The 27,488-nt window shown below is 37.5% G+C and overlaps 1 protein-coding gene across 1 annotated transcript in view; it reads right to left on the bottom strand.

Moving 5' to 3' along the window:
• The window catches only part of NAV3 (neuron navigator 3), a 252,084-nt gene extending 225,281 nt beyond the window's left edge, over nt 1–26,803 (bottom strand). The window contains exon 1 of the mRNA XM_066183294.1: nt 26,539–26,803. Coding sequence (XP_066039391.1) covers nt 26,539–26,781 — 243 coding nt within the window. The 5' untranslated portion in view covers nt 26,782–26,803. The remainder of the gene's footprint in view (nt 1–26,538) is intronic.
• Nucleotides 26,804–27,488: the final 685 nt, after the last annotated feature.

Below are 27,488 nucleotides of genomic sequence, written 5' to 3'. Positions count from 1 at the left end.
AAAGAAGGGAAGAAAGTTTTCCAAGAAAATAAGACTGCAAAGAAACTACATCTTATGAGGAGATCTGTAATATGTATCCTCATCCTCAAGTCTATAATATTAAGATGTTACAGGTTTTCAAATACAGATAGTAAACTTTTTAAAAAAAAAAAAACACGATGACTGGAAACAGACCTACACACAACAATCAGTACAGTTAAATCAGGTTTCAAAAGCTTTCCTTATGCAGTTGATACAGATTTCCCTGCCATTTGAAAACAAAAGAACATAGCCAACCAGATGGTGACCATGAGTATAGTCTTTTCCTGTGCAGGAATTTCAGGAAAAAAAAACTCAACAGTTTGATGCTTGAGTGAGGCAAGGATACCTGCCAACCACCATAAGACTGCTGTTGTGCACATGTGCTGTCTTCTGAAGAAGAAAGACAACTCCTAATATATGTTATAAATAAATTCTCTAAGTGTTAGGATAGTTTCATTAGAATAAATAACAACCATGAGGCCAATGGGACTTTCAAATCCTTAACTTCTGGCAAAGAGTTAAAGGACTGTATTCTGTCCTCAGATATGCATGGATCCCAGATGTACTCACAGATAAAATACTCAGCCCAAAGTGATGTCAGGTTTGGTGTGAATTTTGCCTCATCTCACATCTGCTTTAATCTGGGCCCCCCTGAAGTTGCTGCAAAAATGCCTTTGATATTAGTGACAGTTTCACACAGTAAGAGTGGCTCCCGTCCTCCCATGTGTCCTGGTAAAACCAAAGTAATATTTGTAATGAAGGTTGGGAACAAGAAACAGTTACTGTGAAGCTGGTGGTTTTTATTCCTTGCATTTAGGTTACAGTGAAAAATGTGCACATGATGTTATCACGGGATAGCAATGAAATTAAATCCCAATCCTTGGATTAGTGGTAATGAGCATTGTGTTAATTATTCATGTAGATAAGTGTTTAGAAGTTTCCAGGGCTAATGAATACTGGCCCTATTTGTAGGGATGCCTTAAGAATCTGTCACAGATTTCACCGAGTAATGAAAAAAATTTTCCAGTAAACCATGAAAACGGGGTAAGCCAAAGGAAAGTTATTTTCAAACCACATTTTCAGCCTAAAAGCTAGATTTCTTAATTTTAGGTGCCTTTCCCATACTTTATTTGTAATTTTTTTAAGTACAAATGTTTTCAGCTCAACTATTTCTTTTCCTTCTGTACACATTCCAACTACTTTTCTGCCATATAGGCCTTTGAAAGTGTCCTCAAATGCTGCCTGCAGTCAGCCAGCCAGCCAGAAGCATCTTATATATTTTATATCAAGTGAATTTGTAATTTTTCCCAATAAGAAAATCCAAAGCTTCTCAATTCTGTGGAAGCGGGCCAAAAGTAAAGAATATCTAATGCAGTAAGATTTAACATACCGAAAGAATTAATGTATTAGATATGCTGAATGTTACACTATCCATTTTACAATGGTTACAATAATGGATGTGTTAGTAAAGTCAGTAAAAACATGTGAGCAGTCCTAGTTAAATTCAGTTATCAGGCAAAAAGGAAATCTTCCTTTATTACCATTTGATGGCAACAGCTCTAACATGAACAGGATTTTTCTTTTGATGGTAGTGAAACAGTGAGATTAAAACGAACTTCACATGCAAATCAACAATCTGTAATTTTTGCAAAAGGAATACCTAAAACTGGCATTAAAACTACCTGAGTATTAATTATAAATGACTCATGTTATTCTCTACACTCTAGAAACTTTAGCATGGAATGTTTTAGGGACAAATTCCTTAGGCACACAGTCTCACCAAGGTAATGAGAATCAATTTGTTTCAAAAGATGGAAAAAGTGCTGAAGTTAAAAATAAAGCAGTTTACTGGGATAAGCAATTTACTAACCCATAAGTAACACATGTGAGCAAATCATGTGTGTTAGGTAAAAAATAAGGCTGCAGTTAGCAATCAAATCTGAAAAATAATTGTCTTCCCTACAAAAATAAAAAAGATACTTCCCCTATCGACTTCTCTAGTACAGTCCATTAAGTTACTATGTGGCAGCATAAAAGGCAAAGGAAATAGGATATAGCCCCTGTGTTCTTGAATTTACTTCCTTCCATTGTAACATGCTCTTACTTTATGTGGGATTACCCTGCTCTTAAAACAAATTTTTAAATTGACTCTTGTTCTCTTTTTTCTTCTCCCAAACATATAAACAAGCCAATCTAAATATGCTGAAATTACTCGGCACACTCAGCAAAGTCTAGTCATGTTGTTGTTCTAGCTCTCACTAATGGCAAAAAACTCACTTTTGTCAGTGTGTATTTAAAAGCAATTCATCATTGGTGCATCAGATTCACACAACAATGATCAAGGAAGCAAACAGCATCCTTTAGTACAAAAAACCCCTATAAGTCACTGCAATAGTACATGAAAGTCTTCTCTGGCCAGAAACACTGTTGAGAAATGAACTAACAGCTGCACATTTTTACTTGCTGAACTTAAGTTCGTGAAATGAACCCAACACTGAGTCTAATATGAGAGAATCAATGGACTGTTGCCTTACTCAGTGCTTCTCCAAAGACTTTTGAACTAGAACAGAATTCATTTTAATGAGCATCCAACATCTGGAAAAGCCCCTTAAGAGTTACAGAAAGCCGAGTTACAGATAGCCAAGTTTATAAAAACCTTGCAAGAATACAAAATTCTCTACTGAGAAAACACCAGAAAGACTGGAATAGGAGAAAAGAAAAAAAATTAAAATCTTCAAGTAATATAAATACATTTTGGAATTACGAGTGAATTATATTACAATTTGAATATTTACTGTAAAATCATTTCAGACAGAGTTTCTCCTTTGAGTATTTGATAAAAACTGATCTACCTGTAATTAGCAGTAGATTTTTGGACTGAGTCCAAAGAGCAATTTTTCTAAAGGCTTCAAGTAACATAGTTTTACTCCTTTCTGTAGAACACAGCTATACCTTTGATAGTACCATAAACAACCATGAGGAAAAACACTCCATATCTCTAGAGGGTATATTTTATTGCTTCTTTTCTGTTTCCCGCTCAGTTTTCAAAAATTGGCTGCAATGCTTTGCTGTCTTGAAAGTAAAAAGAACAGAATACTTCTGCAACTCTATTTTATTAGTCCTGTAACTTATGCAACAGGTGGCTAATGTCAGAAAAGTTCAGGTCAGTGTCTGTGCACTTGCAGACATCCAAAGTCCTTTCTAACTCAAAAATACATTTATGTATGTGTGCATATATTTGACCTTTGGCCTCTGTTCACCAGTAATTTAAATTAGGCCCCAAAAAGCTAGAAAAGCTGGATGTACTAGGTGATCTTCAGAGTATCACCAGATTTTACACACACAGCAAATCCTTTTTGAGGTACGGATTCTGAGGAAGGACAACTGATAGCATTTTACACATTATTACTTTTAACCTTCCAGAACTTGCCTTCATCACTATGACACAAATGAAAACAGTGTGCTAGAGTGAACTTCATTATTTTTTTGATGGCTGAAGAACCTTAAAAAGATGAAACATTTAAAGATCCCATGGTTTTTTATTCTCTTTGTATTTAAAATTTAAAAAATAGTAGATAGTGGTGGATTAATATATATAGGAGAAAGGCTGGAAGGAGGAGAAATAAGATAAAATTTCTAAAGGGTTTTCCTTTTCTGTTTGCTATGATTTTTATAAACTGTGACCCTATTAAAACCATCACTCCATACAGTTTTGTAATCAGTTCCTTTTTTGCAATTGTGCCAGTGTTGTATCCACTGTATATGAATTAATGCCAGATAAATATGGCTATGCTTCAAGAAGCATTACTTTTCATAGCATTACCCTGAACTTTCTGGCTCAAGTACACAAATTTGAGGGACAAATGTCTCCAAAAAGAACAGTCTACAGTGCTTCCAGCTCCTCTCTCCTACATGACTCTTCTGCAGTTGTACAAAGGCCAACAAACATCAAATGAGACGTATAGACTGAAGCCAAATAATTCAGACTAAACTGATCGAGTTTACCCATTCAGTGCAAGATGTTTTCAGTTCATAAGATTTTTTCTTTTGTAGACTAATTAGAACAACTTGACTAAGACTTATTGAAATATTATGTTCCTTGCCATTCAAAAATTGTATGACCCAATGCCAACACTACACCCTGTTCCCTTTTAAAGTCATATGCACTTCTCTTAAAATTTTAAACCTGCTTAAGGTATCCACAGCTGCTCCTAATATTTTGACTGTTAAATTTTGTTCTTCTTCTCCAACTGAATTGCTATAAAGTTGCCAAACACTTGATGTTGTTTTGGTTTTTTTGTCTTCTTGCGTAATGCTGCCATATTCAAACATGGGAACTGTATGACTAAACAACTGAAGCTTATATTTCTAGGTTCAAAATTGAATAGTTGCCCCTAAAAGCTGGAGTGTTCCTATTTAGCTCAGCATTGTTCATGTTGGTATTGAATTCAGTTTTACCACATATAGGCAGAATAATGAAGTTATTCTGTGTTTGAAGAGCCAAAAAAAAGCCTAATTGGTATTTAAGGATTATCCTGGTAACAGTAAAGAAGCCATATAATTTTGCCTTTTTTTTTTCTTTTTTTTTTTTTGGTCTCACTTCATCTGCTGGGTTTCAGACTGATAAAGAATTTTCTGTTGATTAGGATGAATTTAACAAAAATGTGACTTGTAGGTTCACAATATAAACTTTGAATAAAAGAGTTTTGTCTTGTTACTGCTCTGGAAAATATCGCATTTTCCACAAGACAGAGACTTTTTTTAACTTTAATGAATTCTAGCTAAATATAAAGTGTGAGTTTTATCTCAACAAAGTCTATGCTCTTCAAGATTCACACCAAAAATAAAAATCCCCCTATGACAAGCATATTAATAAGAAAATGCAAAAAAGACTTAAAAAAATGTTTAGAAATTTAATAAATTGCAAGGCAGCTGAGAGGAAGAGAAAAAAATCTGAACTTTAAAAGCTGGAGAGACTATATGGATGTATAATATTATACAGATACATACACATCTCCATATATACTGTGGATACTATATACAGACAAGGTGGCCTGAGATGAGGGAGAGGCAAAATTGTGGGGTTTTTTTTCCTTACATGTACTCTACTCTGCCACTAGATTACAGATTTATTTCCTAATGCAGATCAGATTATTGTATTTTATTCCATTCATGCCAATACCTAACAACTGAACATGTTGGTTACTTTGAACAAAATCTGAAGGAAAGTGAGGATTCTCAAAGATTTTAAAGATTTTTCATTCTTATTTTTTTTCTTTCTTTTTTATTTACTTGTCTCTTTCAAATGGAAACAGGAAGCCAGGAGAAAAAGAAAAAGGTGCTTAATGAAGACTCCAGTGTGAGCTCAACCCTGGTTAGACTTTAGCTCTGAGCAAGTGATTACCAACAAGGCTAAATACCAAAAAAACCAGACATCCCTATGGTTTTCATGGGCAACATTGTATATAAAAATGTATCACTATTAGGGGAACTATGACAACTTGAAATAAGAAGAATGAATTATGAAGAAAAGGCACTAACTGGTTTTATAAGCATCATACATTGTGATCTTTATAGAACCTCAAACTATTATCGTCTTAACTAGCACTAGGTACATCCATAGATGCAAACTGTAGGTTAAAAATGCACATGAAACTATAACCAAGTTTGGAAGAAGCATGATGCTGCTACAGCAGTAGCCGGCAGAGCACCAGTGATTGCTCACATACTGGTCAGATATGACCCAGACTTCAAACACTGCAGTCAGTCATCTCCTGTATGTTAAGAACCCCACAGATACAAATTAGACTGCTGGCGAAATTTTCACTAGCTTCAGGAAGGGAAATCTGCTGTAACTTACATCATCCATAGCCCTCCAGAATCAGAGCTTCCTAGAGAGAAGCCCATGCTGACAATACTTCCCACAGCTCTACTCAGCAGGAATAGCCTAACAAGAACTGGAAGTGTTGGGTAAGGGAAATATTCAGTCCATGAAGGCAGGGGTGGGGGTGACTCATCTGGTGCTGTTCCCAAGTTATCCTCTCCAAACAAACCAAGAGCTCACTAAGGTGCTTCAAGAACAACCTCATCTAATTTTTTTCCAGAGCAGTAGAGATGGCACCACAATCTGGTTCGTTTGTGCATGGGTAAAAGAGGAGTCATAAAGGACATCCACCTACAAAGACTAGAGCAGCTGGGTCCCGTACTCTATAGACCATTTTCATTACTCTGCATTTTACAGCACCTGTCCTTAATTTGACAAAATTTACCACGTTTTCTCCATTTCATATAAACACCATCCAATGTAAAGTCAAAGGAAAAAGTTGATTTTTCTTTCTTTTAGCGGTAAATTTTGAAAGATGATTCATAGTATGTTTCTGAGACAACCTTAGATAAAAGGTTTTTTAAGAAACAGGAGGAGCAGAATCAACAAAAGGTATGTACCTCACTGTTTAGTTAAATTGCGACTCCAATTAGGTCAGTTATAAAAGTGTGAAACACTGCAATAAATGTGTAGATTTACTCTTCACAGAATCTGAGAAGTCAGGTTGGAAGGGACCACAGGGGGTCATCTAGTTCAAACCCCCTGGTCAAGCAGGGTTATCCTTCGAGGACATGGTGCAGGACTGACTGCATCCACACAGTTCTTGAATACCTCTGGTGGAGGAGACTCCACAACTTCTCTGGGCAACCTGTTCCAGTGCTTGGTCACTCACACAGTAAAGTTCTTCCTCATATTCAGGTGAAACTTCCTCTGCATCAGTTTCTGCCTGTTGCTTCTTGTCCTATTGCTTGGTACCACTGAGAAGAGCCTGGAAACCTCCTCTTGACAGCCTGCCTTCAGATACTGATAGCCATTGATGAGGTTGCCTCTCAGTCGTCTCTTCTGGAGGCTGAACAAGCCCAGCTCCCCCAGCCCTTCCTCATATGAGAGACGCTCCTGTCCCTTCATCATCTTTTGCTGCTTTTTGCTGGACCCATTCCACGAGTTCCGTGTCTTTCCTCTACTGAGGAACCCAGAGAACTGGACACAGAACTGGACACAGAACTTCAGATGTGGCCTCACCAGGGCTGAGTAGAGGGGCAGGAACAACTCCCTTGACCTACAGAGAATGCTCTTCCTAATGCACCCCAGGATACCATTGGCCTTCTTGTCCACAAGGGCACTGCTGGCTCATGGACAGCTTGTTGAGCACCAGGACACCCAGGTCTTTTGCTGCAGAGCTGCTTTCCAAAAGGTCAGCCCTCAGCCTGTGCTGGTCCCTGGGGTTATTCTTCGCCAGGTGCAGTATGCTGCATTTGTCTTTGTTGAATTTCAGTTCTTGTAAACAATCACATAAGAGTTAAGTTGCAATTTCCTATTCAAATACCTACATTTCAAATATCCTGCATTTTCCAGGATTAAGGTCATACAGTCTCTAAGTAATAATGTAGAAAGTGAGGGAAACTAAATGCACATGGAATCAGTGCACATAGAAAACTTGCTGACTGTGACTACGAACCTTGTCCTGGCAGAGACTGTGAGTCAGCCTTTTATGTTGGGCACTGAGATGTACAACCCTATCCTCTGTAGCTGTTAATCCCATCCTGTCTCCTCAGGGTCCCCATCTCCCTCCCTGCTCACGCCTCCTTAAAATCCCTTTCACTAGTTTGAGCCTTGCTAGCAAAATATTTGGGAATGACATGGTAGTTGAAACCACAGTGACACTTAGACACAGAACAAATAAAATAGAAGAATCTGTAACAGTTTGTTGCTTTCTTTGCTTTGCTTTCTTACCCTTCTGTGGAGTTACGAAAAAAAAACTCTCTTTCAATGAGAAACTAAAGGCTGCCTGAACAAGCAAGTGAATGCAGTGACTGTGGCATTTGTGTTGCAGCCATTCTCATACAAATGGTTTCAGATAACTTTGCAGTATCAGCCTCAATGTGTATTTTGTTCAGAAAAGACTCCCTTAATCATCAAAGCACTGCATAAAAAACAATCATAGCAATTAGGACATGCCAAACAGAAGAGATGGCTGTGAAGATTGTTTTGTCCATTTCTCTGAACATCCTTCCCTTGATTCACTTGAGTTGAGTTCAATTTTCTAGTCTTAAACTTCAGGCTCTTTCAAACAGACACAGCCCATACATATCTATCCAACTGTTAACACTGCTCCACTGTCTTCAGAGCAATAGCAGAGCCTTGCTCCTCACCAATCCCATCCTCACCCAAACATACAGGCTGTTTTCACCCCATCCCCAGGGCATTGAAAGTCTTTAAGACTCTAACTTCCCCTTCCAAACGGTGATTTCTGCTGAGGTATTTGACAAGAAATAAGTTAGCATACTACAGCAGGGCCAAAAGAAGTTCAACATTTAAACATTTATGTTCTAACATAAACATAGATAAAAAAACTTTATGTATCTGTGAGTTGCTTCCTTCTCTCTTCACTTATTTGAGACACTTTTTACATCACAACTCAAGTAAATGGAATTTAGATCACTATTCCACTTGTATAGCATCTAGTATCACTGATCCTGTCATCTAAGTGCTTGGATTTAATAGTTTTTAAGTCAGAAGATGGTAGAAGATAAAAGATTTTTTAAAAATTGAACTTTTGTCTACAGTATGCTGTATTTTTTTTTTAATACACTGTCAAATTTATTATCATGAAAAAATATGTAACTTCCTCAGCCTGAAAAAGATAGCTTGGAAGATATATTAAGAAATACCCTGAAAGCAGGTACAATATAAGAACACAAGGCAAGAACTGGAGCCTTTAAGAATAAGCACTGTAGTACTTTAAGAATAAGCTGTGTTGTACAATAGTTGCACTGCAGCTGCCACATTGGACAGAAGTGAAAAACATCACCAGTTTCCCATAAGTAACCAAAAATTTTTGGAGAATCTGTGAAAAGGACTAAGTTCAGCCTGCTGCAATTTAAAATAGGTTTGTTGTTTAAAACTGATTCCAAAGGACATGAAAAGATTAACAACTTGATGATTTACTTTTCTCTGAGTTAATCTGTTTTATTTTCATTTCTAACATAATGGAAGAGACATGAGAAACATAACAAAGTATTAGGCACTTTCTTTAGCATCATCAGCAGTGTTTTAGAGGAAGAGGAATGATTTTAACAAGTATCTAGTAAACCTTATAGCTCCAAATATTAGATTGCCTAACTTAAAAATTTTGGAAGGAAATTCGTTTCTGTGCTTTGTAAAGACCTTAAACCCTCAGATGCAAAAGCCAGTCACTCCTTTAATATAACCATCTGTATGGTTACATACACCTTAAACAATTATATACACCATCCACCTTTAACACTTACACTTTAAAATGTTGATATTATTGAAATGGCAGGCTACCTTTTGATGTATATTTTGCAAGATATCATTGTAATTTGACTGATGCCTTCTCTTTCTTACACTGGTATAAGGCTCTGCGTCTGTGTTCTTGGGACTGCCTGGTTTGAAATACAAATGGCAGCAGCTAAATTGTCAGGAACAACACACACCTGCGGGGCACACCCAGACCTATCTGCATATTCCCTCTAGCAAAGACAGCAAGCACAATGTCCAAAATGAAAATAAGCAGACTGGTTAGACAGGTGACAGTTCCAATGCTTTCCAAACATTTCTACTTCATGACAGTTTGCCAAGCAAAGTAGCTTACAGCTCATGAAGGATTTACCAGAGAGATTACAGCAACTACAGCCAACGAGCACCACCCTTTGCAGAGCACACATCCAACTTGATTAAGTCTGCATGTAGCCCTGTCACTTGCTATAAGCCTTCCTGCTTATTTCAAGTTGTTAAGCAGAAACCACAATTCCTTAATGATATCCTTTCCCATAAGCAATGGCTGTAGCAGTTACAGCAATGTCATTCAGTTCCTAACAAGAAGAAATATAATTCACATGAGGGAGGTGGTAATCCTCAAGAAAAACTTTCCTAAAATGATGTATGCAATACTCTGCAAGCCTGAGAACACATTAATGAATATCCAATTTTTATACCGGCTGAATTACTTGTCATCAGATTCTGTCTCTTTAAGTATATGAGTAGTTTCTAGATTAATGCCACCTTTCTCCTCAGAAAGGCTGTGACAGCAAGTGAAGAAGGAGGGAGTCTAATGCTGGCAGATGAATGCAAGTGCTGTGTACATCTGTATGAGATTCTGCAGAGACAATAGAGAACTTTCAACATCTGTTCAAGTACACCCATGTCTATATCCACATGTGCAACTGATTGCCCACCAACTCATTAAATATTTCTCCTTTTGTTTGCACATATAAGACTCATGTTTATATACAGAGTTGTGTTGCCATAGATTCAGGGAACTAATTCATTATAGTATTTCTGGGTAATGATCCATTTCATTGTCTCTAAAATCTCTGCAGCATTACGCAGAAAGTCATGAAAATGTATCAAAATGAAACGTGTCTTCCTCACAGAGGTGTCTCCATCTCCCATGCAATGGTTCATTTTGAATATTATTTTTGCTTGCCTTTTATTTCTCTTGACCACTTCTCAGGCACTTTCCACATCTTCATATCCTTAATCTGTTTCAAGAATCAAAAAGAGGATGTCCCTCTGACAAAAGCATGCCCAGATCCATCACCTTTATGAGGGCTATGTCTCCACTAGCTTGCAAAGTAGCCTCAAAAGATTTAAATAATGTACTTTCAAACACAATTGTACAATCTATCATAATAATGCTAACATTAGTAATAAGTACCTGAAAAGAACTTCACAAATAGAAGTTGTGTACTACAGGTAAGATTCATCTCAGCTAATTTCAGACACTGAAAATCAAGTGTTTAACTCAAATTAGATGGTTCATCTCCCCTTAATTAAGCAGTAGATGCACATACTGCCAGAGGGTGAGTCATTCCACATTTACTTTAAAAAGATTTAGAAAAAATGAAGAAATTGCCCTCAAGAAATATTTATCTCTGCCATCTGGATAGAGTAGGAGCTCAGACTAGACATCAACCTTTTAACTGGCTTTAATGAGGTAAAATGAATCCCACTCTGCCTGAAGCCTCATAGAATCACAGGATCATTAAGATTGGAAAAGACCTCCGTGATCATTGAGTCCAACCCTTGACCAAACATCGCCATATCAACTAAACCATTGCACTAAGTGCTGCACCAAGTAGTTTCTTGAAAACTTCCAGAGACAGTAAATCCACTATCTACACTGTTTAACCACCCTTTCAGTGAAGAAATACTTCCTGATGGTGGTTCTGAACTTTCCCTGGTACAGCTTGAGACTCTGTCCTTTTGTCCTGTTGCTGGTTGCCTGGGAGAAGGTGCTGACTCCCACCTGGCTGCAGCCTCCCCTCAGGTAGTTGTAGAGAGTTCTTAATTTTCAGCAGAACCTCCATCCATTCCTAAGCTGACAAATATAATTAAGAGGTTTTCAATTCTCAATAAACACAAAAATTACAAGACAGAATTAACAACTTTTCTTCAAATGATTTTTGTTTTGTGCTCCCCACTCTTTGTTGATTCTGAACTTCACTGATCTACAATGCAGTAAAAAAGAGCTAGGACTCTCCTAAACTTTCCTAATGTTTTCCATTGGTCCCAAGCTATTTGCAGACAGGAAAAAAGCAGTCCTAAAGAGCCTCTTGTCTGTGCTCCACAGATTCTATTCATACTGACCATTAATCACACACACCTAGTCCTGACTCAACAACAACATTCAGCGATTCAGGACCTTATATTGCTGAACTCAGAAAGAAAGATTTCCTTAAAGAAATACAGTATTTTGGGACAATGATCCTATATAGACTGGACTCTTTTGGTACATAGAATAAGACAGAGAAAGCTGACATGGATTGGCAGTAAAGATTGTGAGTGGATTTTTACTGACCACATTTCTACTGCCAGAAGTCATTTATGGGTGGGGCAGAAGGAGCCTCAATTTTAATCTTTAGAGCCATGAATGTGAACAATTCTCTCTGCAGAATTTATGAGCTGTTTTACTTATCAGTATTTCCTCAGAGTTTTCATGCAGTCAGATTGATTACCCTTTCCTTATACTGTTTGTGCATACTCCAGTTTGGCTATACAGTGCATAAAATAGACATGAACTGCATACTGTACCATACAAGGAAAAGAAAGGCAGTGACTTGCCAATCAAAGTTCTTAAATTTTTGTTCAAAAACACAACAGGGTATCACTTATAAGAAATATCTAAATGTCCAAATATTTCAGCAACAAGGATAACCTAAATATTTGGGAATTTTTCATTAACCAAATTCCATAGGTCATCTAAACAGTTAGAATTAAAAAAAAAAATAGTAAATGGCTTTAATTTTTCTGTAAAAAGCCCAGCTTTCATAAAACAATTAATTCTGAATGTTTTCAGTGCACAAAGAAGTAGAAGTTCTTTTGTTTTTTCTCTTTAATGCATAATTTCCCTCAATAAAAATCTCCAATTAAATTATTACCAGAAAATACCAGTCAGCTGACATAAAACATGTCAGATACAAACATGGCCCAACATTCCCAAAAATGAGACACAAAAGCATGGCTTGAAAATCTTACCTTGTGAAAATGTAAGAGGTTGTAAATTGTCTAACCAAAACAAAATGGGATGATGTTCTTACTCCAGTGAGCAAACAGAAAAACTCCCTCTGATTTAAAGAACACAGCAAGTTCTAATTTCAGAAGGATTATTTTGTCATGTGTCTAGAATGAAGTATTTAAAGTGATGGAGCGAACAATGGACATCTTCCTAGAAGACATCACAGAGGTGGTGAAAGGAGAGAGTTGCAGAAGCATACAAATACAGGTTAAGAGATTCTAGTCTGTTTGGAAACTGACTCCCAATAAGTTAAAGAATTTATTAACCATTTCTCCATCACTCTCCTCAGCATTGCAGAGGCAGATTCACACCCCACAGGAACTGGATGGGGTAATACAGCCTGAGAGAGGAATAGTAGAGGGACAGAGTAGAGCACTGCCTCCCAGACCCTGACCTGTCACTGGGAACGTGGGCTGCTGAGCTGCTGCTGCGTGCTGTGGGTGCACTGACTGAAACAGATGGTCTAAACAGCACAGGTAGTCAGTGCTTCTGCTGGGTTTGCCTGTTTCAGTATTGAACATATTGGTTAATGCTACAATAAACAACAAGCAAAAAGGTATGTTCTACATCTCACTTTTTTGCATGTTACTATCAGCAGTAATTCTATCTTTTTTTTTCAAAATTCTATCCTTTCTTTACCAAAAAGATAATATATATGACATGTGATGTATATGTAGATATATATGCAAAAGTATAAAATCCATATATGCATCTCTAAACCACCTTCTACATTAGTAAAAAAACCTATTGACTACACTTTAAACTTGTGTAAATACATAGATAAATATTAACAGGTACCTGTATAAGAACACAAATACCCATCACTGAATTTAATATGAACCAGAGATTAAATACGTATAGTGGTTCCACTCTACGTAGGATTCACTGCTGGTGCCAAAATGCTAAGGCTACATTTATTATATCTGTGCTAAAAAATTAAATCTCATAGTGACTTTAGAGGAGCTGTACTAATCTACTCAGTGAACTGCTGGTTTAACACTTTAAGTCTTATCCAAACTATATCCTGCTACTCTAAAAATGTTGAGGCAAACCAATGCTTGTCATGCTGAAACACATTTGAAAGTATCCTAAAAGCAGCTGCAGAACAAAATTAATCATATGAACAAAAAAATTATTAGTTAAATAGCAGTTCTAAAAAGCTTAACTATTAAGGGCAAAACACCCAAACGGCACTCAAAGGAAGACAACGTGTTCTCACTGAAAGATCTTACTGATCTTTAAGATAGATCTTTGATATCTCACTGATCTGAAAGAAAAAGTACTGTATAGTAATGTTGCTTTACACAGTCCTTAAATATCGAATTGGAATTGTATCAAATATTTGAAATATCATCATTCCTAAAGACTAAATAAGAAAACCAAAGGTAGTTGTAGAAGAGGGCTGTTGCACTTGCAATTTCTTATTTTTGTATCTAAGGCTCCTCTACTTGAATATTTCCATAAAAATGTTTCAACATAAAAAAAAAAAAAGTTATATAATCACACAGCTAGTGATAAATCTACATTAATCCTACCAAGCAGCTCATGAACTATCAATAAATTACACTTTGCCTCACAGTGAATGTATGTGAAGTAATACCCCAGCCTTTTCCAAAATGATCCAAAGTGTTTTGTTGCCTTGAAATGGTGGCTGCCGGAATAGAGCTGGTTGGGATGGACAGTGGGACAGCCCTGCCTTCCTATGAAGAGGAAGTCTTCCTTGAGAGTCAAGCCCGTAGGCTGTGAGGCTAACACTGAAATTGTGGTACAAAGGTTGGTGGGAAGTTGATATGTTAATATAGTTACTTTATATGGACACAGTTTCAGAATATTCCCCGGTTCTCTTTCCCCATTGATCTATGTTTTATGCAGTGTTTTGCGTAGTCTAATTGCCAGTTTCTGATGGCACCCTGACCCTCATATTGCCCCCAAACTTACCTTTTATATATCCCTGTTCTTACCTCAAAGTGCCCTCTGAGGTTGATCGTATACAGAGTGTTCACCTTCCCCAGTTTATTGTTTTCATATATTAAAATACTTTTGCTTTTTGGATAACCCAGTCATGCCTGTCCTTTATCTCACCACTAACTCAACCATGAGATCATGATAGCCAGACCATGATAAGTGGATATTCACACATTGTAAAAAGCCTCTACTCAACCTTCAGTTCAGGTTGACTACTGCATCCGTGCAGAATTTTATGAGAAAAGAACTTAATTACAAATACAGGCTTACAATATGGCAGGAACCAATATTCACCTATACCTTCCAAAAGACCAGTACTTGGATATGACACTGATTTATGGCTTGACGAAAATACGTAATATTTCTCTCTAATTAATTAGGAAAAAATAATTTGTTTATATTGAAATGGTGTTGTGAATCTTGTGTTACTCTGTGCAAAGGTTGCTGAGACTTTTAAAGACAACTATACATCTGAGTAAAAATTATTTTTAAAAATACTAACTTTATTGTCATAAAAAATAAAAGTTTTAAAGGGAAGTGAAAATTTGTCCTTTGGACTGAAATGTGACTGCTCTCACTCCACCTTTGCTGGCATTTACGTAAATATTTCAAAATGAAATCTTGCAAATTTGCTCAAATAAATTAGAATATTAATTGTCCAGGAAAAAAGGGATAATATTTTCCATAGATGCAAATTAGATGTCCCTAATCCCCTTGCCTTTAGGAGGTCTGAGTTATCCAGTATCTATTTTGCTGATCTGAATCTCCTGTATAATATAATTTTTCTTTTGCCGAATCACCTTTAAATAATTTTTTTGAATAACACCATTCAGTTCCACACACTGGTACCCAATATGTTGAGATTTGCATGCTCCCTTTTCTGAAACTTTGGTTAATCAGCTCCCCTCAGTACTCTACATGTCTATATCATGTCCACAAATAAGACTGAATAATGCAGAAAAAATCCTGCACTGACTTGGTGGGGCCCTGGGAAAAAGCCTTGTTTTCGTTTCCACACATTTTTCTTTTATTCCCCACTCCCTTGTGCTAATAGCTTATCTTATAAACTAAAACTCTGTAAGGCTGTGAGTGACACAGCTGTCACAGATGGGAAGGGTTGCTTTGCCCTTGTTCATTGGTAACACAAACGCCATCCCATTCCCAACACCCAGCTGGAGAAATCTTGTTCTTGCATAAGAGAAGTGTGGATGTGAAAGTTCTGAAATTAGACTGTACTAAAAACCTCCCCCACATCTGGAGATGACATCACCTATGAACAGAGTACTTGACTGTCAATCACTATAATAGTATCTTTGCGGAGCAACCTATTTCTTAGGTTTCACCTAATAACAGAGAACCATATCAGTCTTCAGAGTGATACTGCAGCAAGGTAAAGGAAACAGCAAAAATGCTGTTATTCTCTCCTTATTTTTCTCAGGATCACAAGGTTACACGGGAAAAAAAAATCATGTTGCATATAAAATGCCTTCTACTTTTTAATTCTTCTCATTACAACCAGGAAAAAGGAAGGGATGTATTATTGGCCTGACAGAAAGCTGAAAACATCAGTAACAGATAAGGTTAAAAAAAAAAATCATTTTTCTATGATAATTAAAAGTAACCGCAGTAACACTTTACAAACTAGCTAATTAGATTATTTCTTCAGTATTTTAAAAATAATAATTAATTAATAGTTAGCCAAGAAACAATTTCACTATTACAATTTCATTATTACCATTTCACATATGAGCTTATTTCAAGGAGGTACTTGACAGTAACCAGAAATGAAACTAGATTGTGAATTCCCATGTGAATTGCTCACGCCCTCAGAAGCATTTCAAAAGAAAATCTGAACCTGCAGCCCTCAAGTTTTCCAATTTGTGCTGCTCCTTCATGAGAAACGGATTCCTTCAGCACTTCCTTCCAGCACTCTTGTCTATGGCTGGTGAGCTGGCCAGCAATGATGAAAGCAGGCAGACTGCTCAGCTGAGGAAATTTCTAAACTCCTTTTGAACTTTTATTTGTTATTTCACATTCTTATTTAATGCCTATTTATTTCCACTACAGAGACAGCTTACAAAAAAAGGAGCCTGAAAAACAAAAACCAAACCAAAACAAAAACACTCCCCCAAAAAAGAAATCAACTTGTTTACTGCATAGATGTGTTGCCAGGAAATCTCATTGTTGTGGTGGTGAGTAAAAATCCTGCACCCTGACTTATGCCTTACGTCTTACTCACCCCTAAATCATGCAGTCTTTCCTGATTAATGAAAGTGGTCGTTTTACAGCACTTGCTAGGAAGTCATCTTTCTGTGCATGGCCGTGTTCATTACTAAGCTGTGATGGTTTTACTCATGCCCTGTAATTCAAATCCCGATGCACAACAGGAAGTTTTCACTGCCAAATCTTTTAGAGCTTAAGACAACATCAATGAGATATAAAGCCAGGTGTTAAATCTGTCATACAGAGATAATACGAAATGGAAAACACAAAAGAGAGCTCAACAACTATTTTTGGTCCAATTTGTTTTCAAATTTGCTGCAATTGGAGAGTTTCACCTGAACAAAATATTTTGGTCAACTGTGGAGAGATACATTGAAAGATGAAATGCTTCCTGCTAAATAAAGATCAGAAGGCAGAGCAGCAAAGGAAGGTTTACAAGGATTAAATACAACTAAAAAGATAAGTCAGACAAAATGTCATGCTGAAAGTAGTTTAGGACAATACTAATATTATACTTGGTCAAATTCCCTCATGTTTTATGCAGAGTTAGTACATTTAGTGGCTGGCACCTTCTCTGTTTATATATCCAGAAATATTATGATCCAGCTCTAACCACTTCAAAATTATGCTTCTCTTTGATTTGCTTATTTTCTAAGTTCTCTCAGCTTGGTTTACACAGAACATACACAAGAGCCATCAGAAATCTGCGCATCTTACATGAGGGAATTATTCCTTCACATTTACCAGACAAAACACTCTACATTCCTTTTCTGAATTTTAAAGAAGTTATGCTATCTTTCAGCCAACATCCTCTTGCCAGTAAAAACAAAAATGAAGTTTTGTGACTTTAAAAACATCATGGGCAAGTGAAGATTTGCACAAAATAGTCCACTACTAGGTTTCAGAATAGATATATGCTTCCTCCTCTTCCAGCTTAATCCCCAAACACCCTCACTTGTCAAAAGACTATTGTTAAGGCATGGGCTTCCTCCAAGACCACATCCTGTGAATCAGGTCAGAGTGAAACACAGAGCTGATTTAAATGAACTACTCTTTGCATGCCCTGTGTGTAAGTGCAGGAAGAACTGTGACTCAAAAATTAGTCCACTATACTAGAGAAAAAGGGACAGTGGAACTAGACCAGAATGAACACTTAGTGAAATAGATTAGCAGTGCTAATTTGTAATTCATGCTGTTAGTATTTAGTAAATACAAGTTTCTACTAAAAAGAAGCTAGGCAGTGTACTCAAAGGCATAAATTAGGACCCAAAAAAGCCATTTTTCTTTAAAACAGGCCTGCCTCACAAATACTTGGATTTTCCGAATCATGTTTAACAAGTCAGCAGCCTACCAACAGCATTACACACAGGACCATTGATGAGTGTTATACAGATTCAGAAAGGGCACAAAATATTCTCTATCTTTAATAAACGGTGCTAGTCTATGTGGGTTGGATACATCAAAATCAAGACTATATGTCTCCTGGAGTAAAATTCCACCTCCAGCTCAGAGCTAAGCCCACACTTTTGCTAGCTATTGACATTAAAATGATGACAAAGCCAAAACTGTCCTTATGGGACAAGCAGGAAAAAGAACTCATTATTTGGATGTTTCATTCTTAACTGATCCTTTAGAAGACAAAGGATAGGCTTGTGGTTATGATGTGGAGATTGGGACTTAAGATATATTTGACTTGAAATTCCTAGTCCCTGCCACAAAGGCCCGGCCTGAGTGTGGGAAAAATCATCCATTTTCCCTTTAATCTCTCCCTTCCTTCTGCATTATGGGGTTTATGTTTTCCCCCTTCCTCCCACAGCCTGTGTAAAATGGCCATATGTTCTACAGGACTGGACTGACTTTTGCACTCTTGCACACTACCTGTCATAGTAGGATATCAATCTAGTAAAAATTTCTAGGATCAAGGTAGAGTTGAAATAAACAGAAAAATCCACAGAATGAACATAATTTTTATTTTAGAGAAGAAACGGTTTTCAGTGCAACCAAACTCCCTAATATTAGTGTCACCCCTTGCTTTGGGATGATCCTGTCTTCTAGGGACCCCCTACAAAATGCAGCTAGAAGAAATATTCAGTGTAGTACTCCTGAAGGGATTTTAAATTAAGGATTTTTAAGTTCATAGGGCCTCTATGTTCTTTGCTATAGAGAAAGAACTGAGTCCCCAAGAGTCACTCCACTGTCTCACAGGCTCTTGAGGCAGGACATTCCAATACTGATATGGCAGGGGCATGAGTGTTTCCAAGCAAGCCACAAGCTTTGCTTTCTGGGCTCCAAGAACACCCTACCGGTGCTTTCAGGAAACTTACAGGAACTACAATATTTCAGTGCAGTGACTCTGGAAATACCCATACTGTACAATGGCACTTTTTCTGAGGAAGTCAATCTGTCTCCAAAGAGAGTCCTTATGTATCTATATCATTGTGGGCCATGGTGCTCCCAACTCAGGTTCCCAGGGAAGCACAGTTTCATTACCATGCACCTGAAGTCAGCTGAATGAAGGAATGACAAAAGAGAATGGGAAAACCATCAAGGTTGTCACTGATTCCTTTGCACAATGAAGGAACACTGCTAATACTACTGTGACAGGCAAGTGTACACTTTGGGTTTTCCAGTGATGGAGATACTATATCTTCCACAGGCAAAATTTAACTACTGTTATGGCTGGGAAGTTTTACTAAAGCCTAGCTAAAACCTCCTGGGGTACAATACACACCCATTATTTTTATCTGAATTTTGAGACCACTTATCTCCATGTGTGGTTATGAAGAACAGATTATCCCAGGGGGCTGCAAGAGTGTTGCACCAAGAAAGTGTTGCTGGGTTGCTTAAATTCTGCTGGTGCATTCACAGTGCATCACCCTGCAGACACACTCCCATTTTTGAGGACAGAATTTTTTATTAAATAGTTGTCTGGTCAGAAAATCCCCAAGCAGCCTCCTCAGACACAAATGTAATACAAAAGACTAAGTGTGATTGTTTGCTGATGATGTGTAATACCAGCTCACAATGCACTAATTAATATGGAATAAGTTGAGTTCTATGTTCTTATTTTGTAAGAGAAATAACATGAAAGCAGTAGAAATTTAGGCAGAGGTCCTCAGCTCAGGCTGGTGAATACCCTCCTATCCATGATCCCAATTACAAATTACAGATGAAAAACATCATTCAACCTACTTTCAATACAATTTGTTCACAAAAACAAAAGATTTAAGAGTTGATATTGTGTTACTTTACATTTATCTCAACTCAATGAAAATGTGCTTGATACAGATGATTAGACAATAAACATGTAACAGTGAAATTTAGTCCCAACTCATACAGAGGGAAGCTCTTAAATTAGTTATAATATAGCATAGACAGATGGTACTGGATACATAAAGCACGTTAAAGACACTGCTATCTGTTTGATAAAGAAATAATTCAGACCACTAGACAAGAAGCTGAAAATGCTGACAATTTGAACTCCTGCCAACTGTCCTGGCTTCACTGGGGCTGTGTGAATTTTAAACACACATAGTCCCAGGTGTCCACAGTGCTGACTGAAATTTCTGGCAGCTAGTTCAATGCTTTTGAAACACTGTTGGCTTCCCATCACTAGCAGTCACTATGGGGAGAAGATAGGCGGTTTCTGGCTGCTTCTGCTGCCCTTTCTGTTGCCTTGGCTGTAGAGCTGTAAATGAAACACTTGGCACAATGAGCAGCCTCTTTTCTTGCCAACCCATAAGGCAGATACCTCCAGGGCACTAGTGCTGAGAAAATGAAGGGTATGACAAAACTGGGAAAGAAACTCATTTATTTACATTCTCTAGATTCAGTGTGTCAAGAAACTCAGACGAACTTGGCCCTCAGAGACCAGAGAAGAACGTATCCAAGAAATTGAAAAGTCAAAGAGATGTGGGATTGCAACAGATACCTTGCTTTGGAGAGGTTTACAGAATGGTGGGAAAGGGTCACATGAAACCTAAGTAAGTGGTGTGGAAGGGTTAGCTGAGGAAAGACAGAGATATGGAAGTCATTTATGGCACACATCTGGTATTCCAATGTGCACAGCACTCCCATTGACGTGAACAGGAGCTCCACCCATGTATGGAAAACAAAACTATTTGTCTTGAGATCTCTCTCTATAAGCGCCTAGCTGTTCTCCAAGTTTGATGTCTTGTGACAGACAGGATTTACCACATCACTAACAAACTACTTAAAATTGATGAGGGAAAAATGAGAGGTTTCCATGCACATCTTAATTACTAAATGCAAAAGGGCTGGCTGAATGACACTAGAAGCCCTCAGAGTAAAACTGAGATGCAATGGTACAATGCCAAATGAAATGGACTTTAAGAGTCACTTTAACAGCTTCAGCACATGCTTTTGCCTAACCAGATCAAAGTATTCAGCTTGGTGACATTCATTGTAGATTACTTTAGCAACATTCACTTGGTAGAACTAAGTATTTTGGACCCCATTCTCTGTTGGACATGCTCCCCAGGTAGCACAATATATTCTGCTCTGTCCTGCTGGTTTACTGGGGACTGCTTCCCCAGCTTAATTGTTCAGATTTCTGTGCTCTAGAGAAGAAGTTAGTTGTGTCTCTTTACTCAGGTAGACACATAATCTTTGTCATTTCCTCCAGAAGGCCTTGCAGAAGATCAATTTCCTGAGTTCCCCTAAGATTTTCCTGTATAAAAATTGAACTTAGTGTGGCAGGACCCCTGTTAGAGAGGTCACAAACAACTGTCTATTCATCCTCTGGATACCAGTATCTCCATACTACTAGGATCTTACTACAAGTCCCCAAAACTGAGGTATCTAGAAATGTTTTAGGTTTAAATATGTGTACTGGATCAGCTGGGGAGGCTGACTAGCACTTCTGATAATGAGCAGTGATTTGAAAAATGCTGCAAGCAAGACAGGAAGACTTGATTAGGAGATACAGAGAAAAATAAGTCATATTCAGTAGCCTGTAAAGATGTCAGCCAACAAGAAAGAAGAAGCAGATAAAGCACATAGAAGCAGAGAGATAGCATGAACAAAGAGAAACTGAAAACAAAAAAAAAAAAAAACAAAGAAATAAGATAATACAACAGTAAAGGAATTAATAAACTCAGGAAAGAAGGCTAAAATCTTATCATCCAAGTCATGCAACCAAAACACTACAATTAATATATCAGATTAGTCTCGGGGAAAATTCACTTTGGAAGTATAAATGATAGTGGAGAACTCTTGAAAAAAGAAAGTCTAATGATGGGAGGAAAACTTTGGGAACATAGAGCAGAGCACTGCAAGGAGCAGCCCCAGGAAGCCAGACCAGAAGACCAGTGTGCCTAGCAGGGGGTGCTGACTCCCAGCAGCTGCACAACTTTGTGCTGGAGAAGATTCATGGCAAAGCACTTGTGACTGCACCATCAAATGTGTGAGAATAGCTGACATCAATCAGGCGTTCAGGTGAGCTGGACTAAAACACTATTGCCATTGGCATTTTGCTACAGATCAATATTACAGACTCACTGAAAGGAGATCCTGTAGTCCAACCCCCCTACTAAAGCAGGTTCACCTAGAATAGGCTGCACAGGATTGCATCTAGACAGGTCATTAATGTCTCTGGAGAAGAGGACTCCACAATTTATCTGGATAGCTTGTTCCAGCGTTCTGCCACCCTCAAAGTAAAGAATCTTTTTCCTGAAATTCAATGGAAATTCCTGTGCTCCAGTTTGTGCTTTTTGATCCTTGCCCTGTTTCTAGGCACAGCTGAACAGTCTGGCTCTAGCCTCTCAATGCCTACCCTTAAAATAATATAGTGAAGAGTTATGATTTAGCAACTAAATAAGTTGGTTTTGCAAATAAGTTCTTTCTTCATTCCTATAGTTTTAAGTCATTGTTTAATTTACCTTTATGCGTATCAATGGATATTTTTTTCACTTGGTAACCATTTAGTGGCTCATTCTACAACTAGAATATTATCAAAAAGCAACCTACCATGATCTGATGATTAATTTTGCAAGCAGTATAAAATTGGTGATAAAGAAATACAAATAATACTATACCCACAGTTAGAAAAATATTAGAAAATATATAGTGGTGATTTCAGACATGGTTTTGCATAAGAACACTCTATGGTCCAGCTGAACAGCAAAACTCCATCTGTTTCAAAGACAGCCAGCATTTCACCTCATGAATCCAGCAGCTGGATTCTGTTCCTGTGTACATATATAGGAATAAACTTTTGTCTATATGATACTCAGGGAAAAAGAATGTGCTCTGAATACTTGTGTTCAAATATTTTGCATGACTATTCACATCATAAAGTGTTCATGCAATCAGCCTAAACATTAGTGGGTTTAACAAGAAAGCAGATGGACCTGTTGTCTGAGACTTAGGCACCAAAGCACAAATTATGAAAATCTTGAACAAAAGTGCATTTGAATAAACTACACACAGAATAATTTAAATCATTAGCAACTTATTATTTGCTTTCGTAAGCTTAACTGAATTCTATACATTTGAGAAAAAAGGTAAACATAATCACCTCAAACTTTTTCTACCGCAGTTTTTATGACAATATCACTTTTATTAAACCTCAAACTTCATCATGCCCACAAACAAGAAAACAACCAAGACTACATGAGCAAGTGCAACAGAATCATGTGAGATGAGACAAACAGCAAGGCAAAAGCGAACTGATGTTTGGTACTGTATTCCCAACCGGCCTTTGCCTCATGAGAAAGCCAACAGCGATAAAAGTCTCAAACAATCAGGTTTGGTGAGAGTGAAGTTCATAGAGGAAACAGCTGGATGACAATGACCTACCGTACTGACATGCATAACCCAAATTTATTTCAGAATTCTTAGCACTTAACAGATAGCAACAGGATATGTCACAGTGACTATGCATGTCAATCTAAACGCCTTGCAGACAGGATGAGAAAACTTGTGACCCGCAGTGCAGCAAATGTAAAAGACTGAAGCAAGCAATGCAAAAGGCACTGCTTTCAGCAGACAAGAACCAAAGTTAACTAGATGATTAATTCATATGTTCCATTGTCTTTTGCAGACAGGGCTCCATATTTTTTCCCTCAAAAAATCAGTGCTGCCTTATTTGCAATGATACGTATAATGTAAGCATGCCAGAAATATGTTAGTCAGATTTTACTCTCAGTTGGAAACTCAGACTAGGTATTCATTACATTTTGAATGAAAAACCTTTTATCTGACCATTTTTATAGTTACACAGTCCCTCCCAATGTACAGCATTGCATACAACAGTCACACAGACATATCAGTGGATTAACATGTTTGCTAACAGAAGGTCGGTTGGAATCAGCATTCACAAAGGGTCAAGTTTTGGGACAACACAACCTGTAGTGCAGAACTTGCATCTGCTCAGTAAACCTGAGGAGACATTAACCCTAACAGCTCTATCATATCTGTGCTTAGAACTACTGTTTAAATAACCTATGCATACTTCTGAGGCTACTCAGGTGGCATGCGTCTCCATCACTGATGAAGAAAACAGCATTAATACTTTTAGGCTGATCCTTTGAAGCTTACTAGTAAGAAAAGCATTAAAAAAATGTCACCTTCATAAATATCCACCCATCTTACAGTCCAAACCCCTCTGGCAAAAAGATTTCATGAAACTTGCTTAAATGGTGAATAAAAGAGCTTCTTTCAAAAAACATGCCAGCAAGAATATTGAGTAAAGGGCTGCCACTAAGCTTTACTGGGAATGTCAGACATGTAAGCAAGTAATACAGAAATGCTTCAGAAATTAGTAACTTTTTGAATGTTCAGCACTTCTATAAATCCAGGTGGCTGGGGGAAGATTTCAGACCATCATTTGTACAGCCTGGTCTTTTTATGGCTCATCTTTTAAAACTGCTCAGCAGCCTCCACTGAGAACATATACTGAGAAGGATGTCATGGCTGCTGAGTTGTTTTTGGGAAGTTGGTTTGCGATTTGTTCTTTAAAAAAACAGTTTCTGAGATGACACATATTGTCAAACCAATGAAATGGCAAATTGGTATCACAGTTTGTGTCCATCCAGGCTGTTACTTTACTCACTAGAAGTTCAGCAGAGTTCAGGACCAGATGCCTTGGAAGACTGAGACTTCCAGTTGGTCTCACACTAATTACTAATAGCTCCCAAGTGGCTTAAACAGTGAAGGCAAGATGCTTTATATCTTTCTCCGCACTTTTATAAGTAAACAAGATACACTTCTCAGCAGCCAACGTAACCTTTTGTTTATTTCATGGAAAACAGTATTTGCAAATCTAATTTACTCTTCATGGAATATCCATTAAGGAACACCATTAAAAAACAAACAAAAGAATATTTTCTATTAAAAATAAGTAAACAAGCAGGAATTGCATTGTGTTGAAAACTTATTATCTTCCAACTTATATTATCTTCATACTCATGTTACAGAAATGGGCTGTTCATCACTTGTGATAATCAAGAGATGAACAGTTTTCTCCTTTTTTTACATTTCTGTATAGGATGTCTGACACCACCAATGCACATCTCTGGGAGACAGGGAGATGTGACACAGAAAACTCCAAGGAAAAAGTTAAGTGGCGTGACCAAAATCTTATGCGTAAATATGTGGCAAGGTTTAAAAAGGAAACCAAATGTTCACAATCCCAACCCTATGCTTTAACCACAAAAAATAACTTTCTTCACTAAAACTGAATTAACCCAGTAACTAAAAACAAAGAAAAAACAAGTACATATATCATGTGCATCTTGCTACTGTAACAACTCTAGTGACATTTAAGTATTCTCAAACTAAGATAGAATTAAATTATATTTTTAATTCCAGAGTGGTAATCAGTTGCACAAACCAAGAGTACTACTAGAAAAGCAAGAGGAAGTAGCCTCACAGCTTGCTGAAGCTGTGTAAACCACACATGCAGCCGTAATGTAGTGACTGAAAGATCTACAGAAATATATGCTGTTGACAAGAAGGGACTCAATACTCATGTACAAAGCATGAAAAATATTTTCAACTACAACAGAAAGCCTAGCTCAAAAATAAAGCAGAAGTTTTTTTTAAAAGTTAATTAGGACTCAAAAAATAATCCCCTTACAAAAGAAAAAAAACCCCAAAAACCTAAGCAGTCTAAAACATATTGTGGCATCCTACTTCAGATAATGCTTTTTTTTTTTTTTAAATCACAATGAACTGGGTCTAGATAGGGGCTAGGAAGAAGCTATTTTGCAGAAGAGGAAAGCACAAGTACTTTCCACTGAGAAGCTGTTTTTCTGGTTCAGCAGTTCTGCAGCAAGAATAGCCAGATCATTTGAAAATTGAAAAGAAAATCAATTGCATGTTTTTATTTTAAAAGAGCCTCCCTGTGGGAATAGGTGTGGGCGTGAGATCTCTTTTTAAATTTCATAATATAACAAAAAGCTGCCAAGTTTTTTGTTTTTTTTTAAATACTCTGTTTACTGGGTGCTAGAATGATTTTTTCTCTCCTTATGATTCTGCTGATCTTTATCAAAAATCATCTGTAAAGTGAATAACACTAACATTTAAAAACAGAATATTTATTCAGACAGCAGCACTGAGCAAAACAAATTTTCAAGGCTGCTATGGGAGTTCAGTGATGACAGCAAAAGTCTATTTACTCATTTACCTCCAAGTTCTGCATGCAGAAAGTTTTTTTTCAAAGCAAATCAACATTTGGGGTTTGTTTTAGAATAGAGTTCCACAGGTAAAGTTTACAACTAACCTTGCTATCTTCAATCTCCTGGGTTTTTCCTTGAAGCGTTTTCCTCTCTCCAAAATCACAGGTTGACTTTAATGTAAGCTGACAAGAAAGCATCGAGCTCTCTGCCCCAGTAAGCTCCAAAGACTTTGGTGAGTACTTCTGTGAGCCGGCGGGGCCAAGGTTGGGTATCGGGAGGGCAGTGTGGACAGGCTTTGACCCTACAGCTGGCTGTCTCAGTTTAGAGGCAACCCCAAGCACAGGCATGGCTTCTATAAAAGTATCTTCTTTCTGCCAAAGAAAATGCTCCTGACCTCAGTCTGGTAGACTCCAGCTTCAGCAATTTCAGAAAAAAAACTTTAAACAAAAGTAGCAGTCATCTTTTCAAAAAGTCTTAAAATAATATCGCAAGTTTCACAAGGAAGCAAAATTTTTCCTTCATCTCTCCCCTTCTCCCTCGCAGCCACTCACACGCACTGCTCAGTGAGTCAGTGGCTCTGTAAGACTAAACGCTCCTTTGGGGCGTGAACTTTTCTTGAAGGTAACTGCCACAAAGCTGCCTGTCTGGGATTAAAGAACTCATAAATTTGCTTTCTCTTCTTCCTACAGCATTCCAGGTCTGTGCATTAAGTGAATGAAGGATGGGAGAAAAGGAGAAAGAGAAGAGAGGAAACCTCCCTGTACTCCAACTGTCAAAACAGCTCAGAGACCACAACACTGGAAGCAGAGACCTCTTCCTGACTACATAAATAACCAGCCCACATCTTAAAAAAAAAACAAACCTCTTTTTTTTTCTGTTGAAAAAAAAAAAGGGACCTGAGTAGTGGCCAAAGCAAACAGCTGTTGGACGAGTTTTCATCCCGGAAATAATCTCAGCAATGAAGCTGTTTGTCTGATTCCTGGCTATTTTTCACTGCTGACAACCATGAGCCACGGTGTTTCATTCTCTGTTCCTCCCGTGAAATCAGGTTAAA

Source organism: Chamaea fasciata, unplaced genomic scaffold (assembly GCF_029207755.1).
Source record: "Chamaea fasciata isolate MVZ Bird 193981 ecotype frontalis unplaced genomic scaffold, bChaFas1.0.hap1 SCAF_5, whole genome shotgun sequence".
In the NCBI taxonomy this organism is placed as follows: Eukaryota; Metazoa; Chordata; class Aves; order Passeriformes; family Sylviidae; genus Chamaea; species Chamaea fasciata.
This window is presented reverse-complemented; position numbering and strand designations above follow the sequence as displayed.